At 43.6% G+C, this 20,528-nt stretch overlaps 1 protein-coding gene across 1 annotated transcript in view; it reads left to right on the top strand.

Moving 5' to 3' along the window:
* The window catches only part of LOC126473635 (dipeptidase 1-like), a 1,495,347-nt gene that overhangs the window by 888,541 nt on the left and 586,278 nt on the right, over nt 1-20,528 (top strand). The window contains exon 7 of the mRNA XM_050100820.1: nt 3,764-3,896. Coding sequence (XP_049956777.1) covers nt 3,764-3,896 — 133 coding nt within the window. The remainder of the gene's footprint in view (nt 1-3,763; nt 3,897-20,528) is intronic.

The raw sequence follows: 20,528 nt of genomic DNA on the forward strand, positions 1-20,528 counted from the left end.
ATTGACACATTTGGCAGTCCTCCTGATCATACTGCAATATTCAATCAATGCAGTTCTTATGTATGTCATAGCCCGGAGTTTACGTGCACGTTGTGTAACCAATTATGTTATACCGAATGTGAAACTTACAGGACCTGTATCAGTAGTCTCATAACAAAAAAATGTTTTTCCAGCATACCAACACTTGACAACACAACATCATGAAGAAGAACATGTAGGGTAAAATACTATTTGATTAATAATTATTACTCATTCCTGTGGACGTAAGGTTTTAAATCTACAATATTATGAACACCTAATGGCTTCTTTGACTTACGATAAACAAGACAATAGGCGTTACTGTGCAGAGTTCCTTGCACTTCAAAGGGACCAATATAATTATATTTGAACTTAGAAATTTCTTGGCTTATTTCACTAGGTTCTTCGTGAGTTTTTATAAGAACAAAAATCCCCAATTTTGAATTTGGTCACTTTAAGGCCCTTATCGTCCCTTTTCTGCTTTTCCTTTCATTCTTTTTCTTACTAAGTCTTTTTTCTCTCTCAGATCCATTTCTACAAAGGGTGGAAATTGTAAGGTATCTTCAACTGTACTTTTGCTCTTATGATTAAATAGAATTTCCTTGGGTGTAAATCCTGTAGTTTCGTGGTGGTAGGTATTCATTACAATTTCAAAGTCTGCAATCAACCTACCCCATGGCTAATGATTGTAAGTTCGACACAGTCTACCTAGTTAATGCATATAGTGCTCCTGGATATGTTATTTACAGGCCAATCAGCTATGTCTGGGGGCTTCTTCGGCTTTCTGATTTCTAAGTCTTTCATGACTAATCAAATCTTTCCCAGGTATCGCATCGTCTGGTTGCTCTTTCTTTTTCGGTTTATTATTTGCTGCCGGATTTTGTTTGGAAAAGACTTGATTTTGCTTTTCAGATACATCTTCCGTAATGCTTTGTTCCCTTTCCTCTATTTCTTAGTCTGAACTATTATTTATTTCATATTCACTGTCTGATTCTAACATGGACGCTACTCTTAGACAGCAAGCAAGTTCCTCTTTTGAACTTTCATCAGTTTTTGTATTTTCAAAATGTTCAGTATTTCCTAAAAATTCTATTTCATTTTCAGTCACTGGCGTTTCTTGAGTATCACTTTTGATGACGTCAACTTTAACTTCATATTTAGTATAATCGTCTTGGATTTCAGTGTTTGCATACACTCATCTGAGTTTATGTTCTCGTGACCATCAACAACATCTAATTGCATTAGTCTTTCGTCAACCAGGATCGCCTCATCCACACTGTCGGGGATTTCATCCACCTCCAGATCTCTATTTGTAGCGACAATTTTTGTTTCTAGCACCAGTTTCTTTAACATTGGCAGCTCGCGTGCTTTGCGCATGCTCCTTCCTTTCCATTACCACCCACTTCCTCTGAAATCGCTACTCGCGCACCTTGCACAGCGCTAACTACTTATCACATTTTCATTTTCGGATAACACTCTCTTTTCGACGTTTCCACTTTCGTTTCTCCAGTTTATTAATTCTCTGGCCGTATAACCCTTTTCAGAGTTTTCCCACTCACATTGCCTTAAACCGTAAAACAAATCATCACGCCACTCCGTGATCCCCGAAGACTCCTTTTCACACAAATTGTCTATCTTTTCGCTTTTACTTAATAGCTTCCGCCTGCTTAGCTGGGTGGTAACGTGCTCGCCTCCCATGCAAGCGGGCCCGGGTTCGATTCCCGGCCGGGGTGAGGATTTTCTCCTGTCGGAGACTGGGTGTTGTTTAGTCATCATCATTTCATCCTCATCACCGAGGCGCAAGTCGGCCAATGCGGCGTCGACTGAAATAAGACTTGCACTTCTAACAATGCCATACACTCATTTCTATTCTTTTTTCACTTAATAACGTGCATGGATGTATGTGATATCTTTAGGTTAGTTAGGTTTAAGTAGATCTAAGTTCTAGGGGACTGATGACCACAGATGTTAAGTCCTATATTGCTGAGAGACATTTGAACCATTTCCATTGTGTCTAATGCCACTGTTGCAACCGCCCTTCAGACAGCTGATTGCTCCGCCAAGTTCAATCCACGCAGTTGCTTAGTTTGCACACTAGCGCCTGCAGCATAGTATGTCGCCAGTCACTCACTGAAGCCCGTACCTGTTTTTCTGCATGCCCTGTCCAGTGGCGCAGTTCTGCCGTTTAGTTGCGTCTTAAATTCACTTTGTTTTAGCCGGTATGATTTCTTTAGTTTGGGACGGTGATACTTGTCCGCTCGAATCTGGCCCGTGAAACACGTTGGCTTTAGTTTTCCACGTCATTTCGGTTTTGGTAGTTTTGTGGTGCAAACCCTCTACCGCCAAATGACATGTTACTGCGACCTCTGCCTCTATCTCTTTCCATCATATATACGTGGTAACGTGCGTTCCCATTGAATACCGCGAGAACCCTCTCGGGAGAAAGTAGCCCCAGTTCGTTGCTTGCAGTCAGAACGCCGTCAGCTTGGTCAGATGGAAGAGGATGCAGTCTCCGTAGTAAGTCGAGCATCAACACTTCTCTCGTCACAGTAAAGAAAATTCAGCTTACACCTAGACCAATTCCAGCAACCTCAAAAAGTACTTTGGAAGTCTTTATACTACGACGGTCTTTACATTGATCAAGCTAGTTACCTAACGAACTACAAGAATGTTGGCAAATTGATTTTTCTCAATTTGTTTGATTTTAAAACTGTCATGGAGTACGAGAACGAAGTTTTCTCGTGACGACACTCTTGAATAAAATCTTTTCTGTGTTCTTGCAACTTCATTTTTGGGTAAAACCTCAAGCTTTCCACTATTACCACTATGACCTTCGTCGTGAGTAGCCGATTGTCGTGACAGCAGCTGCGGTAGATTTACATAGCCAATGGGTTGCTTCTGGTTTGTCAACCTAACTCTTTTTGCTGTCATGGATGGGCTCAGCGTTTGTGCTGGTGGCACCACCATTGTCTAAGCAGCTTAAGCAACTCGGCGAATATCTCTGTTTCTTCTCTGTGTAGATAGCTATCTTCCACGCACTTTTCTCTGTAGCACCTGATAAGCTAGGAAGGTTCTTGGGAAGACGGTGATTTCTGTGTTCGGCTTAGGACAGTCTGTTCCTGAGATTTACAGTATGCTCACCGAATGCTGAAGGCCAGGCCATCCATATCGCTTCTGACCGCTCTGCAGGGCGTCAACTGGACATTAAAAATGGAGAATGCAAATAATTAGCAGGTCTTGAGTCCAGTCACACGAATAAACACAAAATTCTGTTTGGATAAAGAAAAGTTTGTCTGAAGCATCTTCGTACTGAGATTTTGTTACTAAAGAGGCTGCAAGATTTGGGAGGACCACTTCAACAAGGACAGTAGTTATACTCATTTCGGTTGGTGGAAGTGAGCTCTCCATGCAGATAAGGAGCAGAGGAATTCTCAGAATTGTTTGCGCCCCTACAGCAGCACTGGCGCCGTGAGTGCAGACGTTGGACACCACCATGGCACTACGGCGACGTAAGCCGGTCAGCGAGCAGTCGTTCATAGCCTGTATGAATGTGCCACTCCAGCAGCCGTAACAGTCAGTTGCTCCTGACAAAGGGCACAGTGGCAACTGTCGAAAGCTTGAAGTTTTACCCAGAACACGCTGAAAGAAGTCCGAGAATATATTATTCGTTGTTAACGTGGAGTGTGAGGTAGCGGTGTCGTAGTTGCAGCGGCAGCTGTGACGCTTGACTTTTGGTGTGCTGCAGTTCTGGTCGGCGTACGTGCCGTGCGGTTCGCAGTACCTGGACTCGGTGCAGCTGACGCTGGAGCAGATCGACGTCATCCGCCGCCTCGTCGACAAGTACCCGGCGCACATGCAGCTCGTCACCACCGCGCAGGGTAAGTATCTGGACTGCTGATAAGGTATCGGTATATCGATATATACGTATTTTTTCAAAAAAATTTGGTACATATCGGCGGTATTTTTGTCACCGATTATACAGGGTGGAGAAAAACTGTGTCACGAAATCTTAACCCTGGATAGCTGATGCCAGTAGGAACCAAAATTACTGATGTTGTGTAGGTCGACAACGCCCAATTTTTGAACTACGGAAACTTGTCGCTCGTGCTCCGATTGGCCGCGGGATTGCCCTGTTGCCGGATGCTCTGGACAATCCATGACCGCGAATGCTTTGCCTGCCAGAGATTGCGCCCTTTGTTTCCTGCCAGAGATATATCATTTGAACATTTTGCAGCATTTCCTATTGCACCATAATATTCTAATTTACTTAGAAGGATATTGTGTTTTAAACAGTCAAATGCCTTTGAAAGATCACAAAATATACCAGTAGCCTGCAATTTTTTGTCTAATGAATTAAGTACATTTTCACTGTAAGTGTAGATAGCCCTCTCAATATCAGGACCCCTTAGAAATTCGAAATGTGACTTCGACAGTATGTTATTTGTGGTAAGATGGTTATAAAACCCATTGTTATTACCTTTTCTGAAATTTTTTAGAATACCGGCAAAAGTGAAACTGGACGGAAATGTGATGCTATTTCTTTATCTCCCTTCTTAAACAGTGGCTTAACTTCAGCATATTTCAACCATTCAGGAAATATTCCACTGATAAACGACTGGTTACACAGATAGCTTAATATGTTATTTAACTCAAAATCACATTCTTTAATTAACTATGTTGATATTTCGTCATACCCACTAGTTGTTTTTGATTTTAAAGATTTTATGATGGACATTACTTTGGCAGGGGTAGTGAGGATGAAATTCATATTATGGAAGTTACTCGAAATGTTTGGACTGAGGTATTCCATTGCTGCAACTCTATCTTTTCAGTAACAGTTATAAAATGTTTGTTAAACAGTTCTGCAACACTATAGACATCTATCACCAATGTACATTTACTCCTAATGCTATTTTTCCCTTTTCATGTCTGGTTCTACCGGTCTCCTCCTTCACTATATCCCATATTGTCTTTATTTTGTTATCTGATATGACTATCTTTTCCTTGTTGAATTTGCTTTGATGTCCATGTCACAGTGTTGCCCAGTAATGGACGCTTCAAGTTTTGTAAAGGCCATCCCGATGGAAGGTGCACTCGTTGGTAAACAACATAATGGCGAGGGGGTCGGGATCTCGTGCAACACGTTGCAGAAACCACAGGAAAAACCCTAGCCTGCATTCATAGTCCGCCACAGGGTTTAGGTCTTGGGCAGAGTGGAAACTAAATGTATGCTGGCGTTTTGGAGTTAAAGTACATATAAGCACCGGGCACAAATTATTCCTTCTTCTTAACAGATGCGACAACGCTACATACAAGAATCGCTCTCGTTGAATTAGTAAGCAATGGAAGCACCGGCGAATCAAGAGCAATTGCGCGACTGATGAACTTCATGCATACACAATCTCACTCAGCTGATGCTGTGGCCCATTCAGGCCGAATTCAAAATGAGAATACTGAAATTGCTTCACCTGAGATAAAACACAGTTAGAAAAACAGAAAAACAAAGAGAAATGGAGGGATGATTGAAGGAGAAGAGGACAGAGAGAGAGTGAAAGACATGAAGTAAGAGAGAGAGTGAAAGGGATGGATAGGGGAATTTATTGGGTGAATTGAAGCTTGGAAGGTGTGGGTTGGGAGGGATTTGCGCTCAGCAGGTGGAGACAATGCACATCGATTACATCACAGAGCCTGCTGGTGATGGCATTACAGGTACGTATGTCAAAGAGAGTGGCTTAATACTCACAAAGATGTTAAGCCACATAACCTACAAGTGTTCTGAATCCAAACGAAAATGGAGGTGATTTTCTGGGATAACTGCAGTAACTTTCAAAGACATGTTTCTTTTCTGGCCGCTCTATAGACTCAGTGGGTTCATAATACAATCTGTAGAAGTAAGACATTCACGGCACAAAGTATTCATTTACTTACGTGAAAGTTGTTGCTCGAAGGAAGATTACGCTGACACTGTGCAACGTTCTTAGTTTTGTTGTTGGAGCTTTTCTAAACTCACATTATGTATTACATACTGAAATGGCTGCTTCAAATTTTTCAGTGCAATACTGGGTAATAAGAACACTGGTCAAAAAAAATTAATCATCCACAGGAGACGTCAGGCTAACACCGTGTGACACCGCCTCCACTGTCGGTAACTGCCTCAGTAGTACGAAGAAGGGCATCCACAAGTTTCTGCAGGAAAGCCGTACCCAGCTGAAAGCACTCCTTGCGATGTTGTTGATTTTTATATTTCATCTCATGTTGGAAATAGTGTGTGGGTTATTCAGTAATTGGGTTTAGTTGTGATGGAATGGCTGAGTGTTAGTCAAGCCAGGATTGTATACGTGCCTCTCTGTGATCACGGCTGTTGTTATCTTGGAAGATGTTCGTACTGCTCATGAAGACGTGGAGTAAATGGAAACACACAGATAATGTTGATATATACTTCCTACTTCACGTTTACGGGAAACTCAATAAGAACGCCCAAAACGTGGTACGAAAAACGGCCCCAAAACATGACAGAATTATCTCTGGTCTTAACTGCATCCGTAACACACGGCGAGTAAAACGCCTCGCTATGCCGTCGATGGACTCGGCGACTTGAATAAAGCTGATAAAAAGGGGAAATGATGACTTGTCGAACCACATTACAGACTTGCAATCAGCTGCTGTTCAGTTTCAGAGTTGTTTTGCCCACTGGCGAATGTGGAGCTTATTTCCAAAAGCTACCAAATCCAACTGGACAGAATCTTGAGTAGAGCAGAGAAATTCCCCGTAGCAATAATAGTTCTCGTACGCTGATCTTAGTTAATATGCAGTTTGTCTGGAACTCACTGATAAGTTTTCCTGAAAAATTTAAGGTATTCCTCATTATGATTGTGCAGTTACTAGGAATTTAATTTTGGATTTGGTACCTCCTGCCTTAAGAATTATTTTAAAAGTTTACAAACTATACTTGATGCACAAATAACATTCTCCTCGCAGAATAAATTTCACATCTACGCATAGTTAATTCTGGAGGCAAGTATTTTCTTAATGGTGTTCCCCACTCACCCCCCCCCCTCCCCCACCCCAGTCAATGTTGTTCTCTGCATTTAAAACTTGTTATGTGAGCCATAACTGAGGCCTGTAGTTCTCCATACCAAGCCTTGCACCACCTCTTGTTCCAGAAGCTGCTGCCACGCTATTCATTTTATCGTTAGCTGCATGCTCAGCCATCCTTTCCCAACATTAAAAATACTTAGCAGCGTAGACCAACAAACACTGACCTTCGCCTGAAGAGAAGTTTGAATCCTGTTGCTTATAATTTCCGTTTTGCTTGCACGTTCTTTCCTACCTTGATCAGGCCTTCTTTTTTTAGGATAGTTCACATCAATTCATCCTATTAAGAAGTTTCTCTGACTAAAAGCACCTGTAGTGTTTCAGTATCTATTATTTCCACATACCACTTCATCTTCTGATGTGCATAATGCTTTGCAAAAGTTATCATTATGTTTGCACGCGATTTGAGGTTTTACGCTTGCAGGAGTATTACGTTCTTCGCGCTTCAAAACACTCCGCTTCCATATACCTACAGATCCTTCCGTTTCGATAGCTTTTCTATATTTTCAGGCACATCGGCATATTTACTGGACATAACAGAATTTATTTGAAATGTTCACCATAAACAAACACAACAGAAAATACGAGAATATTACATGAAATAACCCCGTAACAAACTGAAGTTGGCTGACTGAGATTGTGACGTCACAGCACTGTGCCAGATCAGTGCTGGAGGAATCGGTACTTCTTGCTATAAAAGTTCAAAGACATTTGGTATGTTTTGCCTTGAAATTCTCAATTTAACTACATCTATTTAAAAGATTTGACATTTTTTGCAAGAAAATACTTATTTGTTAGTACAGCAAGCTAATGGGTAGAGGCTACCATCTATAAATCATTTTTCTTTTAATTTTTTGGATGTGGTATCTTTTGGAAACAAGCTCCACATATGTCCAGTGTTTGCAATTTCCTTCGCTACGTTCACTCTGGAATTGGTCAATTTGGATCTGTCTTCACTGATAGCAGCAATTCTTGTCGGGTTTTAACCCGCCTGCCATTTTAATGGTGTGGATCTCGTGTTCCATGCTCGCCACTTGGTGCCACTGTCAGCCAAAGCCTCGCCCCCCCCACCCCCCCAACCCCGCCATTTTTTGTCTCCTCCCCTTTCCACATTATGATCAACATTATCATCTAGCTAAACTGTGCAATAAACGAGTGTTATTCGGACACTTTTAAAATGATGAAAGGTGACTGATATTTAGTTGTGTGTCTGTGTGTGTGTATGTGTGTGTCAGAATGAATGACGAAGGAATTTGTGGTGCACCGCAAATGCTTCCCACAACAGCTTCTGAGATAAGAAAGCTTACTATCCACAGTGAGGGTGGACACTTCTTACGAAACATACTTCTCTTGCATTGCTCCTCTCCACTGCTGCACTTGCTTGACCCTGCAGCACTATTTAAAATCAACCAAGTCAAAACGTGTGCACATCCTTGATTGCTGCACTCCTTACTTCTGAACTGGCAGAAATCGGAATGAATTCAGTCTATTAATGCTTTGTGTCTGACCACAGCCACTAACAGTAATAGTGACAACAATAACAGCAATAATAATGTCGTGTACAACACTAAGGTAGTCCTTATGTAGTTTATACTGTGTTGAGCTGTCAATTGATTTATCTGTTTCCAAGTGAGTAATGAAGCATGGAACTCCTGCTAAACCCGCTGGGCGGAACAGGTGATTAGGACTGTGGAAAGGGCCAAATAAGGTGTCGGTCAGTTTCACTTTAAAATTGTAATTTTTTATAATTTAATAACACCTTTAAACCGAAACGGAACATAGCCGAGTTTCAAAATCCAATTATTTGACGGATGAAGGCCTCCAAACAAGAAATATAAAAAGCAACAAGGTAAATTTCAAGTGACTGAAGATATGCAGTTAAAAATGCAAATAAAATAAGCCTCAAGGAAAAAGTGGATAGAACAAACATTTACAAGATGCAATAGAAACAGATAAAGGCCAAAATTAAATTTCAAAATTTTAGAATATATTACCATAATCTTTTGACACAGAAGGCTGAAATGTTTTCGCTTAAGGGGATATTTTGAGAATAGGGCTTTAAGCGGCAGAAGGCCCACAGTAATTTTCCAAAACTTCAATAATAACTTAACCTTTACGTTTTCAATGGCCGAACGCACATTAAATGAAAAAGCAACACAACGACAATAACTAAATTTAAGAATAAGGTTCCAAGCAGCTGAAGGCACACAACTGATTTCCATAAATTGATTTACGTAAAGCCAAATAAAATAATTTCTTTTAAAGCATTGGCCATAATAGATTACCAACAGACAATTAAACACCCATGAAAAGGACAGTATTGACAACGGCACTCAGACGCATCCAGGGGGGGATGGGCCTGCCCTTGAAACATTAACGTTCACTTCGGTGAAACAGATGGTGGGCCCAACAACACTTGAACTGTCGGTTACCCAACCAAGAGACTGTCACGGACCGACTCACCAAACGACTTGCTAACCACCAACCGGTACATGAAAGCTCAAAAACCAAACTGTTACGGACGTGATTATCGATAATGAAATATATATTAAGCTGTCAAAACTACACACCGTGTTGGACAGCGACAGCAGGTGAGGATAGGACGTTAGTAGCCAGTGCAAGTAACCGGAAGACTGACGGCCACAAGGCAGAGAATTCCGCTGGTACACTTGAATTTGAAACAAGGTAATATACACTCCTGGAAATTGAAATAAGAACACCGTGAATTCATTGTCCCAGGAAGGGGAAACTTTATTGACACATTCCTGGGTCAGATACATCACATGATCACACTGACAGAACCACAGGCACATAGACACAGGCAACAGAGCATGCACAATGTCGGCACTAGTACAGTGTATATCCACCTTTCGCAGCAATGCAGGCTGCTATTCTCCCATGGAGACGATCGTAGAGATGCTGGATGTAGTCCTGTGGAACGGCTTGCCATGCCATTTCCACCTGGCGCCTCAGTTGGACCAGCGTTCGTGCTGGACGTGCAGACCGCGTGAGACGGTGCTTCATCCAGTCCCAGATATGCTCAATGGGGGACAGATCCGGAGATCTTGCTGGCCAGGGTAGTTGACTTACACCTTCTAGAGCACGTTGGGTGGCACGGGATACATGCGGACGTGCATCGTCCTGTTGGAACAGCAAGTTCCCTTGCCGGTCTAGAAATGGTAGAACGATGGGTTCGATGACGGTTTGGATGTACCGTGCACTATTCAGTGACCCCTCGACGATCACCAGTGGTGTACGGCCAGTGTAGGAGATCGCTCCCCACACCATGATGCCGGGTGTTGGCCCTGTGTGCCTCGGTCGTATGCAGTCCTGATTGTGGCGCTCACCTGCACGGCGCCAAACACGCATACGACCATCATTGGCACCAAGGCAGAAGCGACTCTCATCGCTGAAGACGACACATCTCCATTCGTCCCTCCATTCACGCCTGTCGCGACACCACTGGAGGCGGGCTGCACGATGTTGGGGCGTGAGCGGAAGACGGCCTAACGGTGTGCGGGACCGTAGCCCAGCTTCATGGAGACGGTTGCGAATGGTCCTCGCCGATACCCCAGGAGCAACAGTGTCCCTAATTTGCTGGGAAGTGGCGGTGCGGTCCCCTACGGCACTGCGTAGGATCCTACGGTCTTGGCGTGCATCCGTGCGTCGCTGCGGTCCGGTCCCAGGTCGACGGGCACGTGCACCTTCCGCCGACCACTGGCGACAACATCGATGTACTGTGGAGACCTCACGCCCCACGTGTTGAGGAATTCGGCGGTACGTCCACCCGGCCTCCCGCATGCCCACTATACGCCCTCGCTCAAATTCCGTCAACTGCACATACGGTTCACGTCCACGCTGTCGCGGCATGCTACCAGTGTTAAAGACTGCGGTGGAGCTCCGTATGCCACGGCAAACTGGCTGACACTGACGGCGGCGGTGCACAAATGCTGCGCAGCTAGCGCCATTCGACGGCCAACACCGCGGTTCCTGGTGTGTCCGCTCTGCAGTGGGTGTGATCATTGCTTGTACAGCCATCTCGCAGTGTCCGGAGCAAGTATGGTGGGTCTGACACACCGGTGTCAATGTGTTCTTTTTTCCATTTCCAGGAGTGTAGTTAGCTTCACCAAATCGAACACTGCCCAAATTTATGTTAGTGGCCAGTGCAGGTAACCAGATCACTAACGGCCACAAGGTAGAAAATTCCGCTGGTGCACTTGAATTGTAGTGAACCAATAGAGTTAATTCCACGCTCCGACACTGCGCAGGGACCGCCAGCGGACCCAGCCGACTGCACCATACGGAGATATCCTCCCTGGTCTGCACCAACCGGCCGACTACCCACAGCCCCCCTAGCCGGAATCTATACTCCAAACTGTATATGAGTAGTTTATCCACAGCCCTGATCGGCAATGCAGCGTGTCGACGTCACAGAGACAGTTGAGCTAGTACAGCACTCCTCCGCCATACCTGGCAGCAGGGCTGACAACTTAACCGTACCCGGCGAGGGCGCGTTGCGTCGGCTCGCAGTTACCTCCACATTGCCGCCTGGGCACTTCCTGTGAGCTTTTAACGGCGCTCCTTTTGGTGGGCCCCGACCCGTTAACGGGCAGCCCCCTGTAATAATTTTCAAGTATGAAGTAAAACGTCGTCCCGACCACGCACTTACGCTGAAAGGCAATTTTGTCAGACATCTCATCTGTTTAACGACGATGCTACGCTGGGGCTCCCACCAGCTCTGCCGATAGACCGCATCCCCTGCAACAGGGAAGCTACCTGCCGTTTTGTTCTCATGTAACGAAACGGCTTTAAAAGCCGTACTCATAGATTTAAATCACTCAGACGGGGGATCCACACGGTATATCACTAGATTCTTCCGATTTTACAGCACTGTATCTTCTGCCTAAATTACGATAACTTCAGGTATATTTTAATTCACCCAAAAGACGGCGAAGTTCCTATTTTCAGACTAATCATCCATTTTTGTATAATGGTTTATCTTTTATAAGTCTGCTCAGCGTACACAAGTTAGTGGTACTTTTTAGAATTGAGTTTAAGACTACAGATTTCGTTTACTTTTCAAAAACGTTCAGTGTACCCTCCACTGGACGTACGACACAAGCCGCGCGGTCAAAGGGGACATGTCACGAATCGCGCGGCCCCTCCCGCCGGAGATTTGAGTCCTCCCTCGGGAGTGAGTATGTCTGTTGTTCTTAGCGTAAGTTACACTACTGGGCATTAAAATTGCTACACCACGAAGATAAGGTGCTACAGACGCGAAATTTAACCGACAGGAAGAAGGTGCTGTGATAAGCAAATGATTAACTTTGCATAGAATTCACACAAGGTTGACGCCGGTGGCGACACCTACAACGAGCTGACATGAGGGAAATTGCCAACCTATTTTCCTTTCACAAACAGCAGTTGACCGGCGTTGCCTGGTCAAACGTTGTTGTGATGCCTCGTGTAAGGAGGAGAAAAGCGTACCATCAAGTTTCCGACTTTGATAAAGGTCGGATTGTAGCGTATCGCGATTGCGGTTTATCGTATCGCGACATTGCTGCTCGCGTTGGTCGAGATCCAATGACGGTTAGCAGAATATGGAATTGGTGGATTCAGGAGGGTAATACGGAACGCCGTGTTGGATCCAAACGGCCTTGTATCACTAGCAGTAGAGATGACAAGCATCTTATCCGAAAGGCCTTAACGGATCGTGCAGCCACGTCTCGATCCCTGACTCAACAGATGGTGACGTTTGCAAGACAACCACTATCTGCAAGAACAGATCGACGACGTTTGTAGCAGCATCGACTATCAGCTCGGAGACCATGGCTGCGGTTACCCTTGACGCTGCATCACAAACAGGAGCGCCTGCGATGGTGTACTCAACAACGAACCTGGGTGAACGAATCGCAAAACGTCATTTTTTCGGATGAATCCAGATTCTGTTTACAGCATCATGATGGTCGCATCCGTGTTTGATGACATCGCGGTGAATGCACATAGGAAGCTTGTATTCGTCATCGCCATATTGGCATATCACCCGGCGTCATGGTATGGGGCGCCATTGGTTACACTTCTCGGTCTCCTCTTGTTCGCATTAAAGGCACTTTGAACAGTGGACGTTACATTTTAGATGTGTTACGACCCGTGACTTTATCCTTGATTCGCCGGCCGCGGCGGTCTCGCGGTTCTAGGCGCGCAGTCCGGAACCGTGCGACTGATACGTCGCAGGTTCAAATCCTGCCTCGGGCATGGATGTGTGTGATGTCCTTAGGTTAGTTAGGTTTAAGTAGTTCTAAGTTCTAGGGGACTAATGACCAAAGCAGTTGAGTCCCATAGTGCTCAGAGCCTTTTTTTTATCCTTGATTCGATACCTGCGAAACCCTACATTTCAACAGGATAAAGCATGACCGCATGTTGCAGGTCCTGTACGGGCCTTTCTGGATACAGAAAATGTTCGACTGCTGCCCTGGCCAGCACACTTTTGAGATCTCTCACCAATTGAAAACGTCTGGTCAATGGTGGCCGAGCAACTGGCTCGTCACAATACGCCAGTCACTACTCTTGATGAACTGTGGTATCGTGTTGAAGCTGCATGGGCAGCTGTACCTGTACACGCCATCCAAGCTCTGTTTGACTCAATGCCCGGGAGTATCAAGGCCGTTATTATGGCCAGAGGTGGTTGTTCTGGGTACTGATTTCTCAGGATCTATGCACCCAAATTGCGTGAAAATGTAATCACATGTCAGTTCTAGTATAATATATTTGTCCGATGAATACCCATTTATCCATCTGCATTTCTTCTTGGTGTAGCAATTTTAATGGCCAGTAGTGTAGTTTAACTTAATTTAAGTAGTATGTAAGTCTAGGAACCGATGACCTTAGCAGTTGGCTCCGTTAGGAATTCACACATTTGAACGTACGACAAATAGCCAGAAGACATTCATTACTGTTGGTACACTATCCTATCAAAAGTATCCGGACAACGAGATGTAATGAGGAATTGAGAGACTGATCCGCCAGTATTAAAGGTGGCGTGGTGTGTTGCGTTGTCAGTAGAGAAGCAATGAGAGCGGTATAGGTCGGCCATAAGAGCCGTGTGATTTCGAATGTGGACCGGTCATTGGACGCTACCTGAGTAACACACCCGTCAGAGACACTTTAACTATTCTAGAGCAGCCCAAAGCGACTGCTGGTGATGGGATATCGATGTGGAAAGGCAGAGGAGGCACCACGGGGAGTGCCGAGCATTGAGGGGTTTCGTTGTAAGGAACTGCATGAAATCAGCGGAGGCAATCACTCTTGAGTTCCGAAGTGCTGCCTGCAGTTCGGACCGCGCAGTGACTGTGCGTAGGGAGTTAGAAGGATGGGGTGCAACGGTCGAGCAACTCCATATAAACCACACACGCTGTGGTCAGTGTTAAGGGACGCTTGAGTTGGAGTAAAGAGCGCCGGCAGTGGACAACGAATGACTGGAAACGAGTCATTTGTAGTCAGTAATCACACTGAAACGCGAAGGAAGTGGTGTTAAGGGGGGTAGGACTTCAAACGGGCCGACTTGGAGCAGGAGAGGCACCACAGGACATTTTAATTTCCACTGTCTATACTTCTACAAATAAATTCATAAAACTTTAACAGTATGACCAGGAAGGATTTATGATTGATACTCATAGCAGTGCAAGCTCAAAAACGTAACAAAACACATCTTTTTTACATGTGAAATTTCATCACTTTTTCGCTTACTACTGGCTGCATTTGTTACTATAGGTACACTTTTCTTCCTAAGTAAGAGAGATTCTTCGATGACTTTTGCACAGCATACAAATCATAGTTACAGGTGTCTGAAACTCTAGAAGTTATTTAACTTATGAAAAAATGAATGAACTGTTACATTTTAAACTTCATGTTTCGAAAAGATTCAAGTTTTATAACTTCTAGAGTTTCAGACACCTGTAACTATGATTTGTATGCTATGAAAAATTCATGGAAGAATCTCTCTTACTTACGAAGAAAAGTGTACCTATAGCAACAAATGCAACCAGTAATAAGTGAAAAAACGATGTAATTTCACACGTAAAAAAAGGTATTTTGCTACGTTTTTGAACTTCCACTGCGATGAGAGTGAGTCCCCAATCATTCCTGGTCATGGTGACTACGGTTTTATGAAGTTATTTATTAAAAGTACAGACAGTAGAAATTAAAATGTCGTGTGGTGACTCTCCTGCTCAAGTCGGACCGTTTGACGTCCTACTCCCCTTAAGGTTTAGGGTGGTTTTTCGAGGCTAGGCTGTCATCTTCGCATTGCGATTAAGAAAACCTTACATGAGGAAGGATATGAAAACATTTTACAGCGTTATCTACTGTGTCGAATGGAGAAAATCTTCGGAGACGATGATTGTTCTTATCAGCATGACAATGCACCCTGTCGTAAGGTGACGGATGTGAGCCAATGGTTTGTGGACAATAATAATCCCGGAATGGACTGATCTGCGCTCATCTCCGGATTGCATCCAGTGGAACACGTTTGACAGGAGTTAGAATGCCGACTTCGCTGCGTACCCCAGCGTTCCGCATCACTTCCTTCTTCGGTTTCGGATCTTGAGGGAGAATTCCTCCAGATATTCAGATCCCTCACTGAAAGTGTTTACAGTAAAGGCAATCAACGTGATCCCCACGTTCTAACAGTGGGCATTCGAGCTGTCATGGACAGTAGCAAGCAGTAAGTGTTTTGAAAACAAATTGTTAGGATATTATGTATTATGGTATGAGACCATGACGGTGCTGTGTTCCATTGAATTGTTTATTACAATTGACCTATTCCGGTATGATTACCACCTTCAGGTTATATCAGGTCGTCTCGAAATCCATAGGTGATACCGTCCTTAAGGCTTGTAAATAAAACCTCATTACAGTAAGTGACGCTGCAGAAGTAGTATCACACTCATGAGATGACATACGAGTTGTTTTTCGTAATCTGACTCTGAACCCACTGTTAACCAAACAAAGCCTGCATGTCTAACCGAGATTCGAGTAGGCATAATGAGACATAAAATATCGAAGTGTTCACCTGTATCAGTTTGCAAGGCCGAATGTCCAAACCAGGAAGTACGTGTCGATACTTTAGAGCTGTACTGGGAATCCCGTGAAGCGTATGTCGCCCCTGAGAAGTAACCGTGACAGGTCTGTAATAAAGTACAAAGCACAGAGTGAAATGCCATGAAGTAAAGTTGTGGTGATGGACGGGGAGTAGAAACCAGTAGCTATTTGAATCGTTAACTAAGCGCAATCGCGTGTCAGATATCAAACATGTTCACTAGTAGCGTGATATTGGAACCTGAAACGACGACACAAATGATTTGTGCCTCGCAGGGATTCGAAACCGGCGTCCTTAACTATTGTCTTATAGCTACGAATAGACACAAAATATTTGAAAATATTTGTTTTTTCTGTGCTCTTAGACTCTAGTTCCCTGTCCTCCTAGTGTGAGCTCATTCTCTTCCTGCCTGAGCCACGAGTTCCGTTGTTAGCGCCTCTTTCAAGGTCATTCCTCCACCACCTCGTTGGAGCAGCGTGTGACACGCCATACCTCCTGCCAGGTTCTCAGATTGAACATCCACCTTCTTCAATACGAGCGACGACGCTACTCGAGTTGGTCTCTCCCAGTAAACCATTGCAACAGACAGCCTGATGTGTATTTCTGGTTGCCTCACTTATACTGATACCAGGAGAGGAAGTAAACATACAGTACTTACGTCAAAAGAAGAGGCACAGGCAGAGCCGTGTGCTGCAGCCGTGCACCCCAGGTGGGGAGCTGTTGGTCCTCCACAACCAGCTCGCTCTGTTCGGTTTCGTCCCGGCACCAGGCTGCAGCTGTCTGGCCAGCTGCCATCCGTCCAGCTGGCCCACAGCTAGAGAGCCGCGGCCAGTACAGGCCCAGCGCGCGAAGCCGTGCTCACCAAACGTTCCGTCTACCCTACCCAAGTCTGTATTATAAACTAACGCAGCTAGAGTTACTTTGCTGCGACAAGAGCACGCACATCTACTTCTGACGTTTCATTTAAATATTCAACGAAAAATAAGTTAAACAATACACTAACGATACATTTAGCAAGTACAATAGATTTCAATTGCCTAGCTATCGCATGATGCAGGAAACTATTCTTTGCTGTAAGCGCCTTGCATTACATCTCGCTTGAAGAAAATATGTATTCTACCAAGATAACTAAGCAGATTGTTAAAGTAAACATCTTTGGTGGCAACCTTGCCAAATAATTGTGTATATGTGGTACATCCCTCACATCTTGAGCACTTCTAAAATGTACTCACTGTCTCGGATACAATAAGTGCTGCACGACGGAAATTACATTCTGCTGAGGCACTCCGATTATATCGCAATGATGCACGATTACTCTGTAATTCACAGTTATTTGCCTGAAGGATACAGAGAATCACTTCAATTGGTCGACCATTCCACTAGCATGCAAACCTCGAGAAAGACAAACATGAAAATCTTTATGTTTTGAGTTCTTATTTGTCTTATGTTACTACAATTCTAATACCATCCTTTGTGGCAACAAAAATTGTTTGCATTCAGAGGAGAAAAACGGTGGCTGAAATATCTTTAAAATACCGTCCTGCAGTGAAAAAACGTGTTTTTAACTCGTCCCCCTGCCCCTACCCATACGTAGCTCAAGGGGAGAAAAAAGACAAACATCGGCAACACTCTCTCCCTTAATACGCAAAACAACAGAATCTGCTCCCTCGTTTCAACGTCACAAAGTTCCACCGTCAGTCTCATCGGGTACTGACTGCAAAGTGCTCAGCAATATTCCAGAAGAGGTTGTACTGCTGTAGTGCTGGCAGACTCCTAGTAGACTTCTTGGGTCTTCTAAGGCTTTGTCAATAACCGAACATTTGTTTTACCTTCGCCGAAACATGTGATCTTTCTCACAGACGTTGTTGATATTTGTATCCTCTAGGATCCTCACGAATCCTGTTGCACAACAGCGACGATAGTCCATAGGAAAGCAATGTGATTGCAAGCCGCTTATGAGGATTTGAACCAAAAGCCTTTTGGGATCTCTATAAATACGAAATCAATTTCAGAGCCCCTGTACGCAGTTAATTGTACGAATAAAGTTCCAGCTGTGTCTCATAAGAGTCATACTTTTCAAACCCATGCTGGTTTGATGTCAATAGGTAGTATGTTTCGGGGTATTTCATAGCGTCGGAACAAAGTATTAGGTCACACGTATTGCTACATCTCGGTGTCAATGAAATGGATCTGTAGCTCAGTGGCTTACGTTCAATTTCTTTTGTATCTATTGCGGTGATCTGTGTAAGTCCCTTCTCCCTCCTCACCATAAATACTGGATTATTCCTCATGACATCGTAGGAAAAGTGATTAAGCCGCTGCATCGCTGATGCGTAAGATGCAACCCTAAATTGTTAGCCCACTCAAGACATATATTGCTTGCAGAAACATAGTCGTCCTACTACTGCTACGTTAGTGTCGTGGCAACATAGTGAATGATGTCTGGTGGCGCTGTGATAATTTTGTTGCTTCATCTAGTAACAGACTATTGTCTTTCACTATCCACTTCGTGGTATGCCACTCACAGATTCTAAACGAATTCCCCTTTGGTATGTCATCAACTTATCAAATGCATGTTGTACAGACAAGGGAGATAACTTACACGCAAAAAGTACAACAAACTTTGTCGTCTACGTTGTCAATTATCTGTATCAGCCATGACAAGGGCACTGAGGAAACGATGAATGCTGCAGCTGGTCGCTTGCTCAATGAAAACGTCGATGCACTGTAAAGAGTGAGAGACAGTAGCTCTTAGTTCTCAGCTGACGTGGGAGTAACATTTTCTCTCTTCGGTGACAGAGCTACAAACAACTATATCGAACTCAGAACGACATCTTCAGAAATTTTGTGGCCATAAGACGTGTAGGTACATTCAGCAACCAGTAGATCTAGAGGTAACAAACATAAAATACTGCGTATCTACTACTGAACACCCACAAATCTGTTAATGAAATAGTATCACTGAATACTCTGTTAACCGTGTTTCATTCAGCAACTCACAGCCACGTTGCCGTATTTATGTTGTAGTCCATTAAAGCTACTTGAGTATGACAAGAGACTTCACACTTAATAAAATAGCCATTAGTTGTATGGCATTATGATGAGACACCAGTTGTATTAGTGTAGGGCGTATTAATAGCGTTTCCCGTTAGGCTGGAATGAAAATGAAGTCCCATGCTTCTTGACAGAGCGTAGGGGAGCAAGGCGGGAGACCAGTACCACCGTACTAGGCAAGGTCCTAGTGGAGTGGAGGTGGTTTGCTTTTGCCTTCCTCCAATAGTAATGGGGATGAATGATGACGATGAAGACGGCACAGCAACACCCAGTCATCTCAGGGCAGGTGAAAATCCCTGACCCCGACGGGAATCTAATGCGGGACCCCGTGCTCGGAAAGCGAGAACACTACACAACGTCCTCTATTCTTCCAATTAAGTATGAATTAAATAATTTGTGCACTGTCCCACTCATGACATAATACTAAAGCTTATCTAGAAGAATTCCATAACTAACACAGTCAAAAGCCTTTGAGAGATTACAAAGTATCCCAATGGATGACGTTTGATTATTCATAGCAATTAATATTTGATCAGTGAAAGAAAGCATATACAACATTTTCTGTTGAAAAGCCTTTCTGAAAACGAAACTAACATTTTGTTATTACTTCATTTTTACAAATATGTGATGCTGCTCCGGAATACATTACTTTTCCAAGAATTTTGGATAAAGAATTCAGAAGTGAGACTGGACGGTAGTTGTTTGCATCAGACCTATCCCCTCTGTTATACAGTGGCTTAACAACAGCATATCTCAGTCTATCTGCAAAATTGCCCTGTTTCAGTCAGCTATTACATATGTGGCTGAGAATCCTGCTTATGTGTTGCGAACAAAATTTTAGTACTCTGTTCATAATGCTGTCATTCCATGTGAGCTTTTACTTTTGAGTGAATTTGTTATTTTCCTAATTTCAGTAGGAGAAGTGGGTTGAATTACAATTTTATCAAATTGCATAGGTACTGCCTCTTCCATATACTGATTTGCATTTTCCAAGGAACAGCTGGATCCTATTTTCTCAACAACACTTAAAAATGATTATTAAAAATAGTTTCTACTTTTGACTTCTTATTAACAATTTTTTCATTGAGTCTGATAGAAATACAGTCTTCCTGTGCTTTCGGTTGCCCTGCTCCCTTCTTAACAATATTCCATACTGATTTAGTTTTACTATCAGAGGTGCCAATCTCAGACGTAATGCACGGACTTATGGACTTTTTAATACATTTTCTTAATACAGGCCGGTAGTTTTTATAATGTTTCTCTG

The sequence above is a fragment of the Schistocerca serialis genome, chromosome 4 (genome assembly GCF_023864345.2).
Source record: "Schistocerca serialis cubense isolate TAMUIC-IGC-003099 chromosome 4, iqSchSeri2.2, whole genome shotgun sequence".
In the NCBI taxonomy this organism is placed as follows: domain Eukaryota; kingdom Metazoa; phylum Arthropoda; class Insecta; order Orthoptera; family Acrididae; genus Schistocerca; species Schistocerca serialis.